This window comes from Salmo salar, chromosome 15 (genome assembly GCF_965601325.2).
Source record: "Salmo salar chromosome 15, fSalSal1, whole genome shotgun sequence".
In the NCBI taxonomy this organism is placed as follows: Eukaryota; Metazoa; Chordata; class Actinopteri; order Salmoniformes; family Salmonidae; genus Salmo; species Salmo salar.
This window is the reverse complement of record NC_138305.1, coordinates 107,632,286-107,651,154: the sequence shown is the minus strand read 5'-3', so window position 1 is coordinate 107,651,154 and position 18,869 is coordinate 107,632,286. Positions and strand designations below refer to the sequence as shown.

Sequence of the window (18,869 nt, the reverse complement as noted above, 5' to 3'; positions counted from 1 at the left end):
TTAACCCTGGTCTAAGGTCATGATGAGGTAGATTAACCCTGGTCTAGGTTGTGATGAGGTAGATTAACTCTGGTCTAAGGTTGTGATGAGGTAGGTTAACCCTGGTCTAAGGCCATCATGATGAGGTAGATTAACCCTGGTCTAAGGTTGTGATGAGGTAGATTAACCCTGGTCTAAGGTCATGATGAGGTAGATTAACCCTGGTTTAGGTTGTGATGAGGTAGATTAACTCTGGTCTAAGGTTGTGATGAGGTAGGTTAACCCTGGCCTAAGGCCATCATGATGAGGTAGATTAACCCTGGTCTAGGTTGTGATGAGGTAGATTAACCCTGGTCTACAGTTGTGATGAAGTTGTGATGGTTCCAGCAACCATGATGAGGTAGATTAACCCCCAAACGCCCACTTTTGCAGGGTAAACAGCTGAGGGATGGGGCTGGAGAAATGTAACCACTCTTAAAATCATGGACACATCTATGGATACATGGGACTGACCATCCAGGAGATGAGCCATGTTTTGAAGCTACTGTGTTTGTTTACAATTACATTGATAACGATCAATGGAGTTAAACAACAAGCTCATGAGGCATTAAATTATACTCTTCAAGATTCAATGGCTATATATAATGCATTTTAAAGTCCTCAAATGGAGGTGCAAGTCCCCTTTAATAAATCATAAACAAAAGCACTGAAGAGCCATTCTCTAGTGTCCAAGTTACATAAAACATAAACAACTACTTTCCATCGCTCCATCTCTTCATCCCAAATCCCCAACCGGCCCTAGTGGAGACAAACTGGGCCCGCTTTGGTCTTTTCACTCCTAATTAGCTGTGTTAATAGGATTTGGCTTCTGGTGTTTCCATGTTGTAAGACATGAGCTTTAAACCACAGAGACTACCTGAGTGATATTTAGCCTCTGAAGCTGCAGAGGAGCGACACTTTGACTTAGTAACCCTTGAACAGTAGTCTACCTACTACTCAACAACTCATTGTCTTTCTATCTGGACATCTCTTGATAATCTAACAGGTCTTCGATCACCTCAACGACCTGTCAATCAATCTTCCTGTAGGAGATTTTCTTGTTTTGTTGTAGCACGCTTAGTGACTGCAAACCTGTTTCTGTGTAGCTAGGCACCTAGGACAACTAAACACCAAGATGTCAATGGACGAGCCTGAGGATCTGGAGATGGAGGGAGAGGAGGGGATAGACGCCAAGGAGCTGAAGAAGGAGCTGGCCGAGTCCAAGGCAGTTAAAGTGCTGATGCTGGGTAAGTGAATCAACCCATTGGTGTCAATGTATCAGACATGCTTCGGAAATATGCTCTTGTGATGAGGTAGCCCTGTCTGAAACTTGTAAGGTACTTTTGGCCTAATGGCGAAAATGTTGGAATCCCCCATTAGATTTGGTTTCCTCTTGATAAAGGAACTCAAAGGCAATATTTCAGCTAAATACTATGGAATCATAAGCAGGATATTTGTTGTGACATATGATGTGATATCAGATATTTGGTTGAGGTCAGTGGTGGAAAAAGGACCAAATTGTCATACTTGACTAAAAGTAAAGATACCTTAATAGAAAATGACTCAAGCAAAAGTGAAAGTCACCCAGTAAAATACTACTTGAATAAAAGTCTAAAAGTATTTGGTTTTAAATATACTTAAGTATCAAAAGTAAATGTAATCGCTAAAATATACTTAAGTACATTATTTTCTTTAGGAATGTAGTGGAGTAAAATTAAAAGTTTTCAAAAATATACATAGTAATGTAAAGTACAGATAACCAAAATAACTACTTAAGTTGTACTTTAAAGTATTTTTGCTTAAGTACTTTACACCACTGGTTGAGGTTTGTATTAAACTGTCATCCAGAAGCAAGGAGGGACCACATCGGAAAGGAGGGCATCATTTAATACGACTTGATTGGTCCCTCTGAAAACCTGGCCTCAGGATAGGACAAAAAATATATCAAATGAAATTGAGATAACATCTGTAATTTTCACATTTAATCTTTCTGGTGTTGAATATATTCCATCAAATGATATCATACTCTATGGTCCCATTTTAATCAAACACAGACAATAAGGCCTAGATTCAATCAGATAAAGCGTCAACCGGCAATAGCCCACACCCGCATAGCTGATGTTTGGACGGTGTCGGAGGTGGAACTGCGTCGGAGCTGTCAAATCGGTGAGCAGCTCCAACGCACTTCCACCTTTGACACCGCCAGAACATCAGCTATCCGGGTTGTCGGCAATCGGTTAATGCTTGATCTGATTGATCACTCGCTCCCAGTCGCATTAGAAGTTCAGGACGAGAAAGTGTAAGCTATATAGAAATAATGACGCTCAAATTGAAAATCATTCAACTAAATAATGAGGATTTCTATCAGCCTAAACAATGAGGATTTCTATCAGCCTAAACAATGAGGATTTCTATCAGCCTAAATAATGAGGATTTCTATCAGCCTAAATAATGAGGATTTCTATCAGCCTAAATAATGAGGATTTCTATCAGCTTAATCAAAGTGTAGATGACTTCTCACATTCCAGTGTTCGAACTTGTAAACAAGTCTGCATGGAATTTCTATTATTGCGACTTAGTGGTCGTGTCGGGGACAACAGTTGTTGACAACTAGCATTGTAGCTAAACCTAACCCTAATCCTTTTCCTAACCTTGACCTCATTCTCCTAATTTACTGCATTAATTCACCTAACCTGCTGTATTAGTTCTCCTAACCAGCAACGCTAAGTCACCTAACCTGCAACGCTAAGTCACCTAACCAGCAACGCTAAGTCACCTAACCTGCTGTATTAGTTCTCCTAACCTGCAACGCTAAGTCACCTAACCTGTCACATTAATCATCCTAACCTGCAACGCTAAGTCACCTAACCTGCAACGCTAAGTCACCTAACCAGCAACGCTAAGTCACCTAACCTGCTGTATTAGTTCTCCTAACCTGCAACGCTAAAAGTCACCTAACCTGCAACGCTAAAAGTCACCTAACCTGCAACGCTAAGTCACCTAACTAGCAACGCTAAGTCACCTAACTAGCAACGCTAAGTCACCTAACTAGCAACGCTAAGTCACCTAACCTGCTGTATTAGTTCTCCTAACCTGCAACGCTAAGTCACCTAATCTGCAACGCTAAGTCACCTAACCTGCCACATTAACTATCCTAACCTGCTACATTAACTATCCTAACCTGCCACATGAATTATCCTAACCTGCTACATGAATTATCCTAACCTGCCACATGAATTATCCTAACCTGCTACATTAATTATCCTAACCTGCCACATGAATTATCCTAACCTGCCACATGAATTATCCTAACCTGCCACATTAATTATCCTAACCTGCCACATTAATCATCCTAACCTGCCACATTAATCATCCTAACCTGCCACATTAACTATCCTAACCTGCTACATTAACTATCCTAACCTGCCACATTAATTATCCTAACCTGCCACGTTAACTATCCTAACCTGCCACGTTAACTATCCTAACCTGCCACGTTAACTATCCTAACCTGCTACATTAACTATCCTAACCTGCTACGTTAATTATCCTAACCTGCCACGTTAACTATCCTAACCTGCCACGTTAACTATCCTAACCTGCCACGTTAACTATCCTAACCTGCCACGTTAACTATCCTAACCTGCCACGTTAACTATCCTAACCTGCCACATTAACTATCCTAACCTGCTACGTTAATTATCCTAACCTGCCACGTTAACTATCCTAACCTGCCACGTTAACTATCCTAACCTGCCACGTTAACTATCCTAACCTGCCACATTAACTATCCTAACCTGCCACATTAACTATCCTAACCTGCCACGTTAACTATCCTAACCTGCCACGTTAACTATCCTAACCTGCCACGTTAACTATCCTAACCTGCCACGTTAACTATCCTAACCTGCCACGTTAACTATCCTAACCTGCCACGTTAACTATCCTAACCTGCCACGTTAACTATCCTAACCTGCCACGTTAACTATCCTAACCTGCCACGTTAACTATCCTAACCTGCCACATTAACTATCCTAACCTGCCACGTTAATTATCCTAACCTGCTACATGAATTATCCTAACCTGCCACATTAATTATCCTAACCTGCTACATTAATTATCCTAACCTGCCACATTAACTATCCTAACCTGCCACATGAATTATCCTAACCTGCCACATGAATTATCCTAACCTGCCACATGAATTATCCTAACCTGCCACATGAATTATCCTAACCTGCCACATGAATTATCCTAACCTGCCACATGAATTATCCTAACCTGCCACATGAATTATCCTAACCTGCCACATTAATTATGCCACATGAATTATCCTAACCTGCCACATGAATTATCCTAACCTGCTATGTAAACAAATCATCATTATTACCACACCGGAGCTGCTTGTGGATTTGACAGCTCAGTTCCACCTCTGACACCATCAAAACAACCTCTATGCAGATGTCGGCAGAAACAGATCTGATTGAAACAGGCCCTGAGTACTGATTCTGTCTGTGAATTGAATATGCACTTTGTCTGAACATTGACAGTTAAGAACCAACACACACAGATCAAGGCATAATATTATTTCTCACAGAATGTTTCAGCTATATGTGACTGAACGTAGAAAAGAAGGAAGAGATTTTTGTGGTTTGTTAAAGTATAGATTCAGACCTTGAGGTATATTGAGTTCCATTGCTCCCTGAGGTCCATTGCGCCCTGAGGTCCATTGCTCCCTCCCAGTGAGTCCAGTTCATGGGAAAGGCAGGACACATTGAGGTGGTTAAATAATCGCTACTAAAGGTCCAAGTGAATCATGGAACCCTGCCGATGAGGTGCCAAGCCGATTACACTGACGGGTTTAGCTTAGACTCCAGTCAAGAAATGTGTACCCATTCTCTCCTCTGACAGCATTCACCCTTACACACTACCGGTGCCGACCCAATTCAAACTGTGCTGTGCTGGCTCAGACTTAAAGTATCCTTTTTTTACATAGTCCTTTTTGCAGCACTACACTCTTCCAGAACCTATGATGTGTGGGTTCAGATGGGTTCTGGGCTCAGTAGGATTTAGTTGGGCTGAGGCTTAGTAGTGTGAAAAGGGTAATCCACTTGGCCTCTCTGCATGTAGCCACTTAAAGTCTCAGTCAATGCTAATGATCAAATCCAAAAAACAGGTCTCGGTATACATCCAGATACCGGAATAGACAGATCTATTTCCACAAGCCTAACCAGGCCAAATAGCTAACGCTGAGGTCTCCACAAACTGTTTTAGCATCTTCTACCCTTTTCACACTACTGAGTCAAGCTGAGCTGTACTTCTGATTTGGCCTGGTTCCACTTCCACTGGAACTGTGCTGGAAAGGTGTGTCGTGTTCTCACACAGTGTTCTCACTCCTACTAGTGGTACCATATAAATAGCGTTGTGTTCTTTTGCAGACAGTTTTAGTGTGACCGTCTGACCGGGGTTCGAATCCTGTGTTATCCCTCTGATGGTGAGCAAACACAAGTTTTAAGGTCTCAGGCGGCTGAGCAGGCAAACGTAGTTCAAAGAACGACTTCTGTTACTTTAGCTCTCGTCTTGATACAAAGTGGTAAGATGACCTGTTTCAAGGTTGCATAATGCTTGTTGTGTTAAGACACAGGACCAGGTAACATAATGCTTGTTGTGTTAAGACACAGGACCAGGTTACATAATGCTTGATGTGTTAAGACACAGGACCAGGTTACATAATGTTTGATGTGTTAGGACACAGGACCAGGTTACATAACGCTTGCTGTGTAAAGACACAGGACCAGGTTACATAATGCTTGTTGTGTTAAGACACAGGACCAGGTTACATAATGCTTGCTGTGTTAAGACACAGGACCAGGTTACATAATGCTTTCTGTGTTAAGACACAGGACCAGGTTACATAACGCTTGCTGTGTTAAGACACAGGACCAGGTTACATAATGCTTGCTGTGTTAAGACACAGGACCAGGTTACATAATGCTTGATGTGTTAAGACACAGGACCAGGTTACATAATGCTTGCTGTGTTAAGACCCTGGACCAGGTTACATAATGCTTGCTGTGTTAAGACACAGGACCAGGTTACATAATGCTTTCTGTGTTAAGACACAGGACCAGGTTACATAATGCTTGATGTGTTAAGACACAGGACCAGGTTACATAATGCTTGCTGTGTTAAGACACAGGACCAGGTTACATAATGCTTGCTGTGTTAAGACACAGGACCAGGTTACATAATGCTTGATGTGTTAAGACACAGGACCAGGTTACATAATGCTTGTTGTGTTAAGACACAGGACCAGGTTACATAATGCTTGCTGTGTTAAGACACAGGACCAGGTTACATAATGCTTTCTGTGTTAAGACACAGGACCAGGTTACATAACGCTTGCTGTGTTAAGACACAGGACCAGGTTACATAATGCTTTCTGTGTTAAGACACAGGACCAGGTTACATAATGCTTTCTGTGTTAAGACACAGGACCAGGTTACATAACGCTTGCTGTGTTAAGACACAGGACCAGGTTACATAATGCTTTCTGTGTTAAGACACAGGACCAGGTTACATAATGCTTGATGTGTTAAGACACAGGACCAGGTTACATAATGCTTGCTGTGTTAAGACACAGGACCAGGTTACATAATGCTTGCTGTGTTAAGACACAGGACCAGGTTACATAATGCTTGATGTGTTAAGACACAGGACCAGGTTACATAATGCTTGCTGTGTTAAGACCCTGGACCAGGTTACATAATGCTTGCTGTGTTAAGACACAGGACCAGGTTACATAATGCTTTCTGTGTTAAGACACAGGACCAGGTTACATAATGCTTGCTGTGTTAAGACACAGGACCAGGTTACATAATGCTTGCTGTGTTAAGACACAGGACCAGGTTACATAATGCTTGATGTGTTAAGACACAGGACCAGGTTACATAATGCTTGCTGTGTTAAGACACAGGACCAGGTTACATAACGCTTGCTGTGTTAAGACACAGGACCAGGTTACATAATGCTTGATGTGTTAAGACACAGGACCAGGTTACATAATGCTTGTTGTGTTAAGACACAGGACCAGGTTACATAATGTTTGATGTGTTAGGACACAGGAGACATGAAGCCCATCCATAACACTCAGCAAGGGGGTACGTGAAGAGGAGGGCGGCCAACCTTAATGAGGAAGGGCACTGAGCCAATGGGTGCCGTCTGTGGCTATGAGTGGCGCAGGGCTCAACCAATTAGAGTAGATTAAATGGAGAACACTTCGCATCTATTGGAGGATGTCTGTCTATTGTCTTTATAACTGCTGTGTTGTTGAATAATCTAATCAACTTTACTACAATTCCCCGTTTAACTACTCAACTAAGCTGAGATTGTCTGAGTTGAATAGCCAGCTGTATAGCGAACTCCTATCTATGTAAATGAACATGCCACCATAGGAGTTGGCAAGACAGCACAAACAGATTTGGAACCAGGCTAGAGATAAAATGAGCTGAGACCTATATACTGACTGGCCTGGTTACAGGATGACATTATATACTGACTGGCCTGGTTACAGGATGACATTATATACTGCCTGGCCTGGTTACAGGATGACATTATATACTGCCTGGCCTGGTTACAGGATGACATTATATACTGACTGGCCTGGCCTGGTTACAGGATGACTTTATATACTGACTGGCCTGGTTACAGGAGGACATTATATACTGACTGGCCTGGCCTGGTTACAGGATGACATTATATACTGCCTGGCCTGGTTACAGGATGACATTATATACTGCCTGGCCTGGTTACAGGATGACATTATATACTGACTGGCCTGGTTACAGGACGGCATTATATACTGACTGGCCTGGCCTGGTTACAGGATGACATTATATACTGCCTGGCCTGGTTACAGGATTACATTATATACTGACTGGCCTGGTTACAGGACGACATTATATACTGCCTGGCCTGGTTACAGGATGACATTATATACTGACTGCCCTGGTTACAGGATGACATTATATACTGACTGGCCTGGTTACAGGATGACATTATATACTGACTGGCCTGGTTACAGGACGACATTATATACTGACTGGCCTGGCCTGGTTACAGGATGACTTTATATACTGACTGGCCTGGTTACAGGAGGACATTATATACTGACTGGCCTGGCCTGGTTACAGGATGATATTATATACTGCCTGGCCTGGTTACAGGATGACATTATATACTGACTGGCCTGGTTACAGGACGGCATTATATACTGACTGGCCTGGTTACAGGATGACATTATATACTGCCTGGCCTGGTTACAGGATTACATTATATACTGACTGGCCTAGTTACAGGATGAAATTATATACTGACTGGCCTGGCCTGGTTACAGGATGACATTATATACTGCCTGGCCTGGTTACAGGATGACATTATATACTAACTGTCCTGGTTCTCTGGGTAGCATCTTTCCATTATTGTCCTCTCTATGAGTAGCCTCTTTCTATGATGGTCCTCTCTTTCCATTATGGTCCTCTCTTTCTATTATGGTCCTCTCTCAGTAGCCTCTTTCCATTATGGTCCTCTCTTTCCATGATGGTCCTCTCTAAGTAGCATCTTTCCATTATGGTCCTCTCTCAGTAGCCTCTTTCCATTATGGTCCTCTCGTTCCATGATGGTCCTCTCTTTCCATGATGGTCCTCTCTTTCCATGATGGTCCTCTCTTTCCATGATGGTCCTCTCTTTCCATGATGGTCCTCTCTTTCCATGATGGTCCTCTCTGAGTAGCAGTAGTAGTATGGTGTTTAAAGGTTTTAAATAAGTGATACCAAGGCCTTTGTCCTGATCTGCCTGGGAGAACCATGTGTGTCCCAAATGGCACCCTATTAGACCCTGGTCAAAAGTAGTACACTATATAGGCTCCTTATACCACCCACCACTGCGACCTGTATGCTCTAGTTGGCTGGCCCTCGCTACATATTCGTCGCCAGACCCACTGGCTCCAGGTCATCTATAAGTTTCTGCTAGGTAAAGCTCCGCCTTATCTCAGCTCACTGGTCACGATAACAATACCCACCCGTAGCACGCGCTCCAGCAGGTATATCTCACTGGTCATCTCCAAAGCCAACACCTGCTTTGGCCGCCTTTCCTTCCAGTTCTCTGCTGCCAGTGACTGGAACGAATTTCAAAAATCGCTGAAGCTGGAGACTTACATTTCCCTCACTAACTTTAAACATCAGCTATCTGAGCAGCTAACCAATTGCTGCAGCTGTACATAGTCCATCTGTAAATAGCCCACCCAATCTACCTACCTCATCCCCATATTATTTTTATTTACTTTTCTTCTCTTTTGCACACCAGTTTCACTACTCATCTGCTCATCTATCACTCCCGTGTTAATTGTAATTACTTTGCTACTATGGCCTATTTATTGCCTTACCGCATCACGCCATTTGCACACACTGTATATAGACATTCTTTTTTTTTCTCTATTGTGTTATTGACTGTACGCTTGTTTATTCCATGTGTAACTCTGTGTTGTTGTTTGTGTCGCACTGCTTTGCTTTATCTTGGCCAGGTCGCTGTTGTAAATGAGAACTTGTTCTCAACTAGCCTACCTGGTTAAATAAAGGTGAAATAAACTATAAAAAATAAAAATAGGGTGCTATTTGAGCCGTACTGTACTATAAAGGGGATATAGAGTACTATTTGAGCCATACTGCACTATATAGGGAATAGGGTACTATTTGAGCCGTACTGCACTATATAGGGAATAGGGTACTATTTGAGCCGTACTGCACTATATAGGGAATAGGGTACTATTTGAGCCGTACTGCACTATATAGGGAATAGGGTACTATTTGAGCCGTACTGCACTATATAGGGAATAGGGTACTATTTGAGCCGTACTGCACTATATAGGGAATAGGGTACTATTTGAGCCGTACTGCACCGGCCCAGGTTTCAGGTTGGGGTCGGTGCCATAGTATTTTGGTTTTAAAGGTTTTCAAATACAGGTTTTAAATAAAGATTTTAAGTGACTTCAAGTTCTTTGTCCTGAAGAGTCTGAGACTCAGTGAGTCCCATTGAGCCACAGTGAGGCCCACTGAAGACCAGAGACGTCAGTGATCTCCTCACAGACTGTCCTCTTGCTCTATTGTCACTCTTCCTCATAATCTAACTGGGTCACATTAGTAAGTGGTGTTTGTTATGTTTCAGTAGTGCACTGTATAGGGAATAGGGTGCCATTTGGGAAGTACCATATGTTTTCTCTAGCCACAAGGTCCAAGAGTATTCTTGGCCTGAGGGACTTCTACTTAACTGTAATTATGTTACATATTATGTGACTGATAAAGGTCAACAGATATGTAATGACAAGGCTTTTGTTTTGCCATTTTACCACAAGCAGGACATACTTTTCTCCTAATACATTACATTATCTGTCTGTGTCACTGATGAAAGCCATGTAACAAAAAGTTAAATGGATGACATTTAACTGTCGATAAATGGTGTATTTTTGTTTTCTTTCAGGTGCTGAGGAGTCGGGGAAAAGCACCATCGTAAAACAAATGAAGTGAGTTAATTTAAAACTGAAGCCTCTCACTGAATGTGGGGCAGTGATCCGCAGTTTCACAAATATACCACTAGGGGCAGCTGAGAGAAAGTGAGCCACAGTGTTACAAATATACCACTAGGTGGCAGTTTGGATAAGTGAGCTGCTGCTGCTGCTGCTGCTGCTGCTGCTGCTGCTGCTGCTGCTGCTACTGCTACTGCTACTACTATTTCTTCTTCTTCTTCTTCTTCTCTCCTCCACAGAATCCTCCACCTGGGTGCTTTTAGTAAGGAGGAGAAGGTGATGTACAGAGAGGTGATCTTTGGTAACATCCTGCAGTCAGCTCTGTCCATCGTCAGAGGCATGAGCATCCTGGAGATCAAGTACGGATCACCAGCCGCAGAGGTGGGTACTGCAGGCTGTGTGTGTGTGTGTGTGTGTGTGTGTGTGTGTGTGTGTGTGTGTGTGTGTGTGTAGAACTATACTATACTATAATATACCATACTACAGTATATTATATTACACTGTATGGACCTGTTATACTAAACTATACTGACATATATGTGTTGTTCTCTGTGTGGCCAGGATGAGGGCAAGAAGCTGGAGAACCTTTCCAACTCTACTGAAGAGGGCACCATGCCTCCTGAGATGGCTGAGTGCATCAAGAAGCTGTGGCTGGACCCTGGCATCCAGGAGTGCTTTGAGAGAGCAGCTGAAGGCTACCAGCTCCTCGACTCCGCTCACTAGTGAGTTTAATCTGTCTGCCGTTATTACTCAGGACCCGTATTCACTAGCGTTTCAGAGTGCTGATCTAGGATCAGAGCCTGTATCCATGAATTGTCTCAGAGTAGGGTGCTGTTCTAGGATCAGGTCCCCCCCTCCTTATCCATGTAATCTTATTCATTATGATCTAAAAAGCAAAACTGATCCTAGATCAGCAATTCTACTTGGTGACGCCTGATGAATACAAACAGCTCTGACATTTACAGCCTACCTTGGTGATCTGATCCTTGGATTGATTGATTGTGCCATTCTCCGACAGCTTCCTCAGTGACCTTGACCGCATCACCGTGGCTGACTTGACCCCCAATGACCAAGACATCCTACGGTGCAGGATCTCGACCGGTGGGGTTAACGAGGAGAGGTTTATCTGCAAAGACATCCAATTCAGGTGATGCTACAGTAGCTAACTACCGGACTGCCTCGTCACAGTACATTATAGTACACCTGCAAAGAGGTAGAATTCAGGTTAGGTAGTGTAAACTGGTGCGATCGAACCACAGACCTCTTGCACAACAACCCAACGTCTTAACCATTAAAGAAAATCCTTGTGATCTGAGAGCAGCATTTGGGTTTACAAAGAGAGCCCAATTCTGATCTTTTTTTTTTTCTCACCAATTGGTCTTTTGACCAATCACATAAGCTCTTTTGCCATTGCCAATAACTCGCCAAAATATCAGAATTGGGCTGCCTGTGTAAACGCAGCCAGTAAGGGCCATGTCTTAATGAGAGTGTGATTTTAAATCACCTCCATTACACCAGCTCATTGCTGTAGCAACTTATAGAGTGTGAAGTATTTGTATGTGATCGCTGCTAGAATTGAACCAGCAACCTTGGCAAGTGCCACGCTCTCACCATATACACCAGCTAAGTACACACTGGAGGAGCTGTGATGTTTTCCTAACGCACGCTCATGATGATTAAGTACTGTAGTTGCTGAACGCTCCTCTCCTGTAAAAAAAAAAAGGGCTTTATAAATGATTGATTTGGTTAATTGTTTGATTGTTGTGTCTCTCTGACGGACAGGATGTTTGATATGAGTGGCAGAAGAGAAGAGAGGAAGAAGTGGATCCACTGTTTCCAGGGCGTCCATTGCATCCTGTTCTGTAGTGCCCTCAGCGCATATGACCTGGTGCTGCTGGAGGACGAGGAAATGGTGAGTGATTATACACACATTGTTTCACACACACGTGTATACACACACACACGCTTCAAAGTTAAACTACAGGAGACTCTCTACCTCACTGGGGACAGTTGAGAGGGAGATGATTCAACCACACCACAGGAGATGCTGATATGATTCAACCACACCACAGAAGATGCTGATATGATTCAACCACACCACAGGAGATGCTGATATGATTCAACCACACCACAGGGGATGCTGATATGATTCAACCACACCACAGGAGATGCTGATATGATTCAACCACACCACAGGAGATGCTGATATGATTCAACCACACCACAGGAGATGCTGATATGATTCAACCACACCACAGGAGATGCTGATATGATTCAACCACACCACAGGAGATGCTGATATGATTCAACCACACCACAGAAGATGCTGATATGATTCAACCACACCACAGGAGATGCTGATATGATTCAACCACACCACAGGAGATGCTGATATGATTCAACCACACCACAGGAGATGCTGATATGATTCAACCACACCACAGGAGATGCTGATATGATTCAACCACACCACAGGATATGCTGATATGATTCAACCACACCACAGGAGATGCTGATATGATTCAACCACACCACAGAAGATGCTGATATGATTCAACCACACCACAGGAGATGCTGATATGATTCAACCACACCACAGAAGATGCTGATATGATTCAACCCCACCACAGAAGATGCTGATATGATTCAACCCCACCACAGAAGATGCTGATATGATTCAACCACACCACAGGAGATGCTGATGTGATTCAACCACACCACAGAAGATGCTGATGTGATTCAACCACACCACAGAAGATGCTGATATGATTCAACCACACCACAGGAGATGCTGATATGATTCAACCACACCACAGGAGATGCTGATATGATTCAACCACACCACAGGAGATGCTGATATGATTCAAACACACCACAGAAGATGCTGATATGATTCAACAACACCACAGGAGATGCTGATATGATTCAACCACACCACAGGAGATGCTGATATGATTCAACCACACCACAGGAGATGCTGATATGATTCAACCACACCACAGGAGATGCTGATATGATTCAACCACACCACAGGAGATGCTGATATGATTCAACCACACCACAGGAGATGCTGATATGATTCAACCACACCACAGGAGATGCTGATATGATTCAACCACACCACAGGAGATGCTGATATGATTCAACCACACCACAGGAGATGCTGATATGATTCAACCACACCACAGGAGATGCTGATATGATTCAACCACACCACAGGAGATGCTGATATGATTCAACCACACCACAGGAGATGCTGATATGATTCAACCACACCACAGAAGATGCTGATATTATTCAACCACACCACAGAAGATGCTGAGATGATTCAACCACACAACAGAAGATGCTGAGATGATTGAACCACACCACAGGAGATGCTGAGATGATTCAACCACACCACAGGAGATGCTGATATGATTCAACCACACCACAGAAGATGCTGATATGATTCAACCACACCACAGGAGATGCTGATATGATTCAACCACACCACAGAAGATGCTGATATGATTCAACCACACCACAGGAGATGCTGATATGATTCAACCACACCACAGGAGATGCTGATATGATTCAACCACACCACAGGAGATGCTGATATGATTCAACCATACCACAGGAGATGCTGATATGATTCAACCACACCACAGGATATGCTGATATGATTCAACCACACCACAGGAGATGCTGATATGATTCAACCACACCACAGAAGATGCTGATATGATTCAACCACACCACAGGAGATGCTGATATGATTCAACCACACCACAGGAGATGCTGATATGATTCAACCACACCACAGAAGATGCTGATATGATTCAACCACACCACAGAAGATGCTGATATGATTCAACCACACCACAGGAGATGCTGATATGATTCAACCACACCACAGAAGATGCTGATATGATTCAACCAAACCTCACCGGCTAGTGACCACAGCCAGCTAATGATGTTGACGGTTTTGTATCCCAACAATGATCATGATGATGAAGATAATGATACTTCCTCTCCCCTCCTCTTTTCAGAATCGCATGCACGAGTCTCTCCACCTATTCAACAGTATCTGCAACCACAGGTTCTTCGAGGACACCACCCAAGTGCTTTTCCTCAACAAGAAGGACGTCTTCCAAGAGAAAATCAAGCATGTCCACCTCAATGTCTGCTTCCCTGACTACGATGGTGAGTCCAACTCTGAGTCCCAAATGGCAAAACGTTGTTTTCACTGAGCTTTCGGCCTTTCGTTTGAAGTTTATTTACCATGCGACGAATGAATGAATACATCGTAAATCTCTCAGTGATTAGTTTCAAGTTATTGTCACATGCACAAGTACAGTGAAATGCCTTTCTTGCCTGCTTTTTCCCAACAATGTAGCTATCAATATCAGTAGTACAAAAAAAAATAATAAAAAAGTCAATTAGAACAAAAACACACGAGAAACAGAAATATGAAGAACACGAGAACGTAAGTAACCTTACAGTACCAGCCAAAAGTTTAGATGCACCTACTCATTCAAGGGTTTTTTACATTTTTTCAATATTTTGTACATTGTATAATAATAGTGACAACATCAAAACTATTAAACAACACATATGGAGTCATGTAGTAACCAATGAGTGTTAAACAAATCAAAATATATTTTAAATTTGAGATTCTTCAAAGTAGCCACCCTTTGCCTTGATGACAGCTTTGCACACTCTTGGCATTCTCTCAACCTGCTTCATGAGGTAGTCACCTGGAATGCATTTCAATTAACAGGTGCGCCTTGTTAAATGTTAACTTGTGGAATTTATTTCCTTATTTATGCGTTTGAGCCAATCGGTTTTGCTGTGACAAGGTAGGGGTGGTATACAGAAGATAGCTAGATACAGTTGAAGTCGGAAGTTTACATAACCCTTAGCCAACTATATTTTAACTCAGTTTCACAATTCCTGACATTTAATCCTAGTAAAAATTCCCTGTCTTAGGTCAGTTAGGATCACCACTTTATTTTAAGAATGTGAAATGTCAGAATAATAGTAGAGAAAATTATTTATTTCAGCTTTTATTTCTTTCATCACATTCCCAGCGGGTCAGAAGTTTACATACACTCAATTAGTATTTGGTAGCATTGCCTTTAAATTGTTTAACTTGGGGTAAACATTTCGGGTAGCCTTCCACAAGCTTCCCACAATAAGTTGGGTGAATTTTGGCCCATTCCTCCTGACAGAGCTGGTGTAACTGAGTCAGGTTTGTAGGCCTCCTTGCTCGCACACACCTTTTCAGTTCTTCCCACAAATGTTGTATAGGATTGAGGTCAGGGCTTTGTGATGGCCACTCCAATACCTTGACTTTGTTGTCCTTAAGCCATTTTGCCACAACTTTGGAAGTATGCTTGGGGTCATTGTCCATTTGGGAGACCCATTTGCGACCAAGCCTTAACTTCCTGACTGATGTCTTGAGATGTTGCTTCAATATATCCACATAATTTTCCTGCCTCATGATGCCATCTATTTTGTGAAGTGCACCAGTCCCTCCTGCAGCAAAGCACCCCCACAACATGATGCTGCCACCCCCATGCTTCACGGTTGGGATGGTGTTCTTCGGCTTGCAAGCCTCCCCCTTTTTCCTCCAAACACAACGATGGTCATTATGTCCAAACAGTTCTATTTTAGTTTCATCAGACCAGAGGACATTTCTCCAAAAAGTACGATCTTTGTCCCCATGTGCAGTTGCAAACCGTAGTCTGGCTTTTTTTATGGTGGTTTTGGAGCAGTGGCTTCTTCCTTGCTGAGCAGCCTTTCAGGTTATGACAATATAGGACTCGTTTTACTGTGGATATAGATGCCTTTGCACCCGTTTCCTCCAGCATCTTCACAAGATCCTTTGCTGTGGTTCTGGGATTGATTTGCACTTTTCGCACCAAAGTACATTCATCTCTAGGAGACAGAACGCGTCTCCTTCCTGAGCGGTATGACGGCTGCGTGGTCCCATGGTGTTTATACTTGCGTACCATTGTTTGTACAGATGAACGTGCTACCCTCAGGCGTTTGGAAATTTTGGAAATCTACATTGTTTTTTCTTAGGTCTTGAGTTATTTCTTTTGATTTTCCCATTATGTCAAGCAAAGAGGCACTGAGTTTGAAGGTAGGCCTTGAAATACATCCACAGGTACACCTCCAATTGACTCAAATGATGTCAATTAGCCTATCAGAAGCTTCAAGCTGTTTAAAGGCACAGTCAAATTAGTGTATTAAACTTCTGACCCACTGGAATTGTGATACAGTGAATTATAAGTGAAATAATCTGTCTGTAAATAATTTTTGGAAAAATTACTTGTCATGCACAAAGTAGATGTCCTAAACGACTTGTGAAAACTATAGTTTGTTAACAAGAAATTTGTGGAGTGGTTGAAAAACAAGTTTTAATGACTCCAACCTAAGTCTATGTAAACTTCTGACTTCAACTGTAGTTCTCCTTGGTTCTGAACCAATCATATTTCTTACTTAAACCTAACCCATATCCCTTTACCACGTGGAATTACATACTTAGTGTCTACTTTCTTGCTTAAACATAACCAATCACATTTGTTTCTGCCCTCGAGGCAGAGTTGCCATTAGAACAAGATGGGATAAGGAAAACTCCATTCTTCAAGTGGGGTCTGAGCGTATCTTCCCTCTCTGTAACAAGACATTTTGTTACACACTTGATCTAGTTCCTTGGTCAGTTCATTGTTTAACTGAAATCCGCAGGATTAAAAAAATCACTTTGAATGAAAAAGTATCTGAATGAAGTATAAAACCCCTCGTATTCCCTCTGTAGGGCCAGACCCATACAAAGAGTACAGCAACTACTCGGTCAGATTTCAACCTCTATACTCTTCTCTCCCTAATAGGGTCAAATACGTACGAAGACGCCTGTAATCACGTGAAGATGCAGTTTGAGTCTCTGAACTTGAGGCAGGCGGAGAAACCCATCTACACCCACGTCACCTGCGCTGTAGACACACAGGACGTGAATCAGGCCTTCGACACCATCACAGACGTCATCAAAATCAATCTAAAAGATGCCGGGCTGTTCTGAGGCAGCTCCTGATTGAAGGTATGACCGTCTATATTACTGCCTGATGCACGTACACACACCTCAGTGCCTAACAGGAAATCCCTGTCTGAGAACCGACATCAGTCCTGTCGCCTCACTGACACACTGTAATAAGGGCCAGCTGTGGCCAAACTATCGGTAATTCACTTAAAACAACACGATGACATACCGTATTGTCTTGACATACCATTAATATTGCCATGGTCTTAGGCGCTTCGTCCCTTCTAGTACATTTTTGTTTCTATGGGTCAGACCGTTTGGCACGGCTGAAGGTGAGGATGGATGGATGAGTCGTAAAGCTAACATTGACTCAGTACTATCTCTGTCCCTCCCTCGACACCATCTGTCCACTCTCCCTCCCTCTCACATCGCCTCAACACTATTACAGTCTCCAAAGGGCCATTAGACAGGCCTAATTAAGCTATACTTTTCTCTAAATAAATGTGGTCAAATATACATTAGAGCAGGGGTGGGCATTGAAACTGTAGTCTTGGAGTGAGAGTGTAGTCTTTTGTTCCAATTTGGGTGACCAAAACAAGCTGAATATGCAGGCATGATCTATGACATAAGTAGCATTCACTTAGGCACAACAGATTCTCAGAAAGATTACGTATAAATGCAAAAACACGTATACAGTTGAATTCCTATTTTCTTCCCTTCTCCAGAACGTACTTCCATCCATCCATCAGCCAACTCATTGGTTTTATTTGGCCACTGTGCTGAAGGTGGTGGACAGTTGGTGGACAACTGTTTATCTGCTGTCACCGTCACCACCTCCGAGCCCTGGTTCCTCGGACGCCTCTCCATCAACGTCATCAATGCCATTGGATTGAAACAGAGTATCAAAACATTTGTAAACCAAAACAAAAAAAAGGCTAATTACATAAGGCCATATGCTCTTCTTTGCGTAAGGCATTTAAATCCCTGAAGCTAGTGTTTTTGTCTTCCCTTCAGTAGTCTCCTGTGGTCTCCATTTTAACGTTAAAAAGTTATAAAGTAAACAGCTGAAATTTTTATATTTCAAAATTCTATTTTAATCTATTTTAATAGAATAATAAGCTTACACTTTGTAAATAATAGACCAATCTTTATTTTAAGAAAGACATCAGAAGTACTGTGAGAAAGAAGGGATCTGTTTTTTGTTGTTGTGATGTGTAGACACATAAAATAAAGATGCATAGAGTT

General features: G+C 42.5%; 1 protein-coding gene across 1 annotated transcript; it reads left to right on the top strand.

Moving 5' to 3' along the window:
* The first annotated feature begins 895 nt into the window (after positions 1-895).
* On the top strand, positions 896-18,861 carry LOC106572857 (guanine nucleotide-binding protein G(t) subunit alpha-2). The gene is made up of 9 exons (XM_014147397.3): positions 896-1,265; positions 10,552-10,594; positions 10,837-10,978; positions 11,159-11,319; positions 11,616-11,744; positions 12,380-12,509; positions 14,632-14,785; positions 17,479-17,684; positions 18,350-18,861. The coding sequence occupies exons 1-8, from the start codon at positions 1,154-1,156 to the stop codon at positions 17,664-17,666; spliced, it is 1,059 nt and encodes a 352-aa protein (XP_014002872.2). The 5' UTR covers positions 896-1,153; the 3' UTR covers positions 17,667-17,684; positions 18,350-18,861.
* Positions 18,862-18,869: the final 8 nt, after the last annotated feature.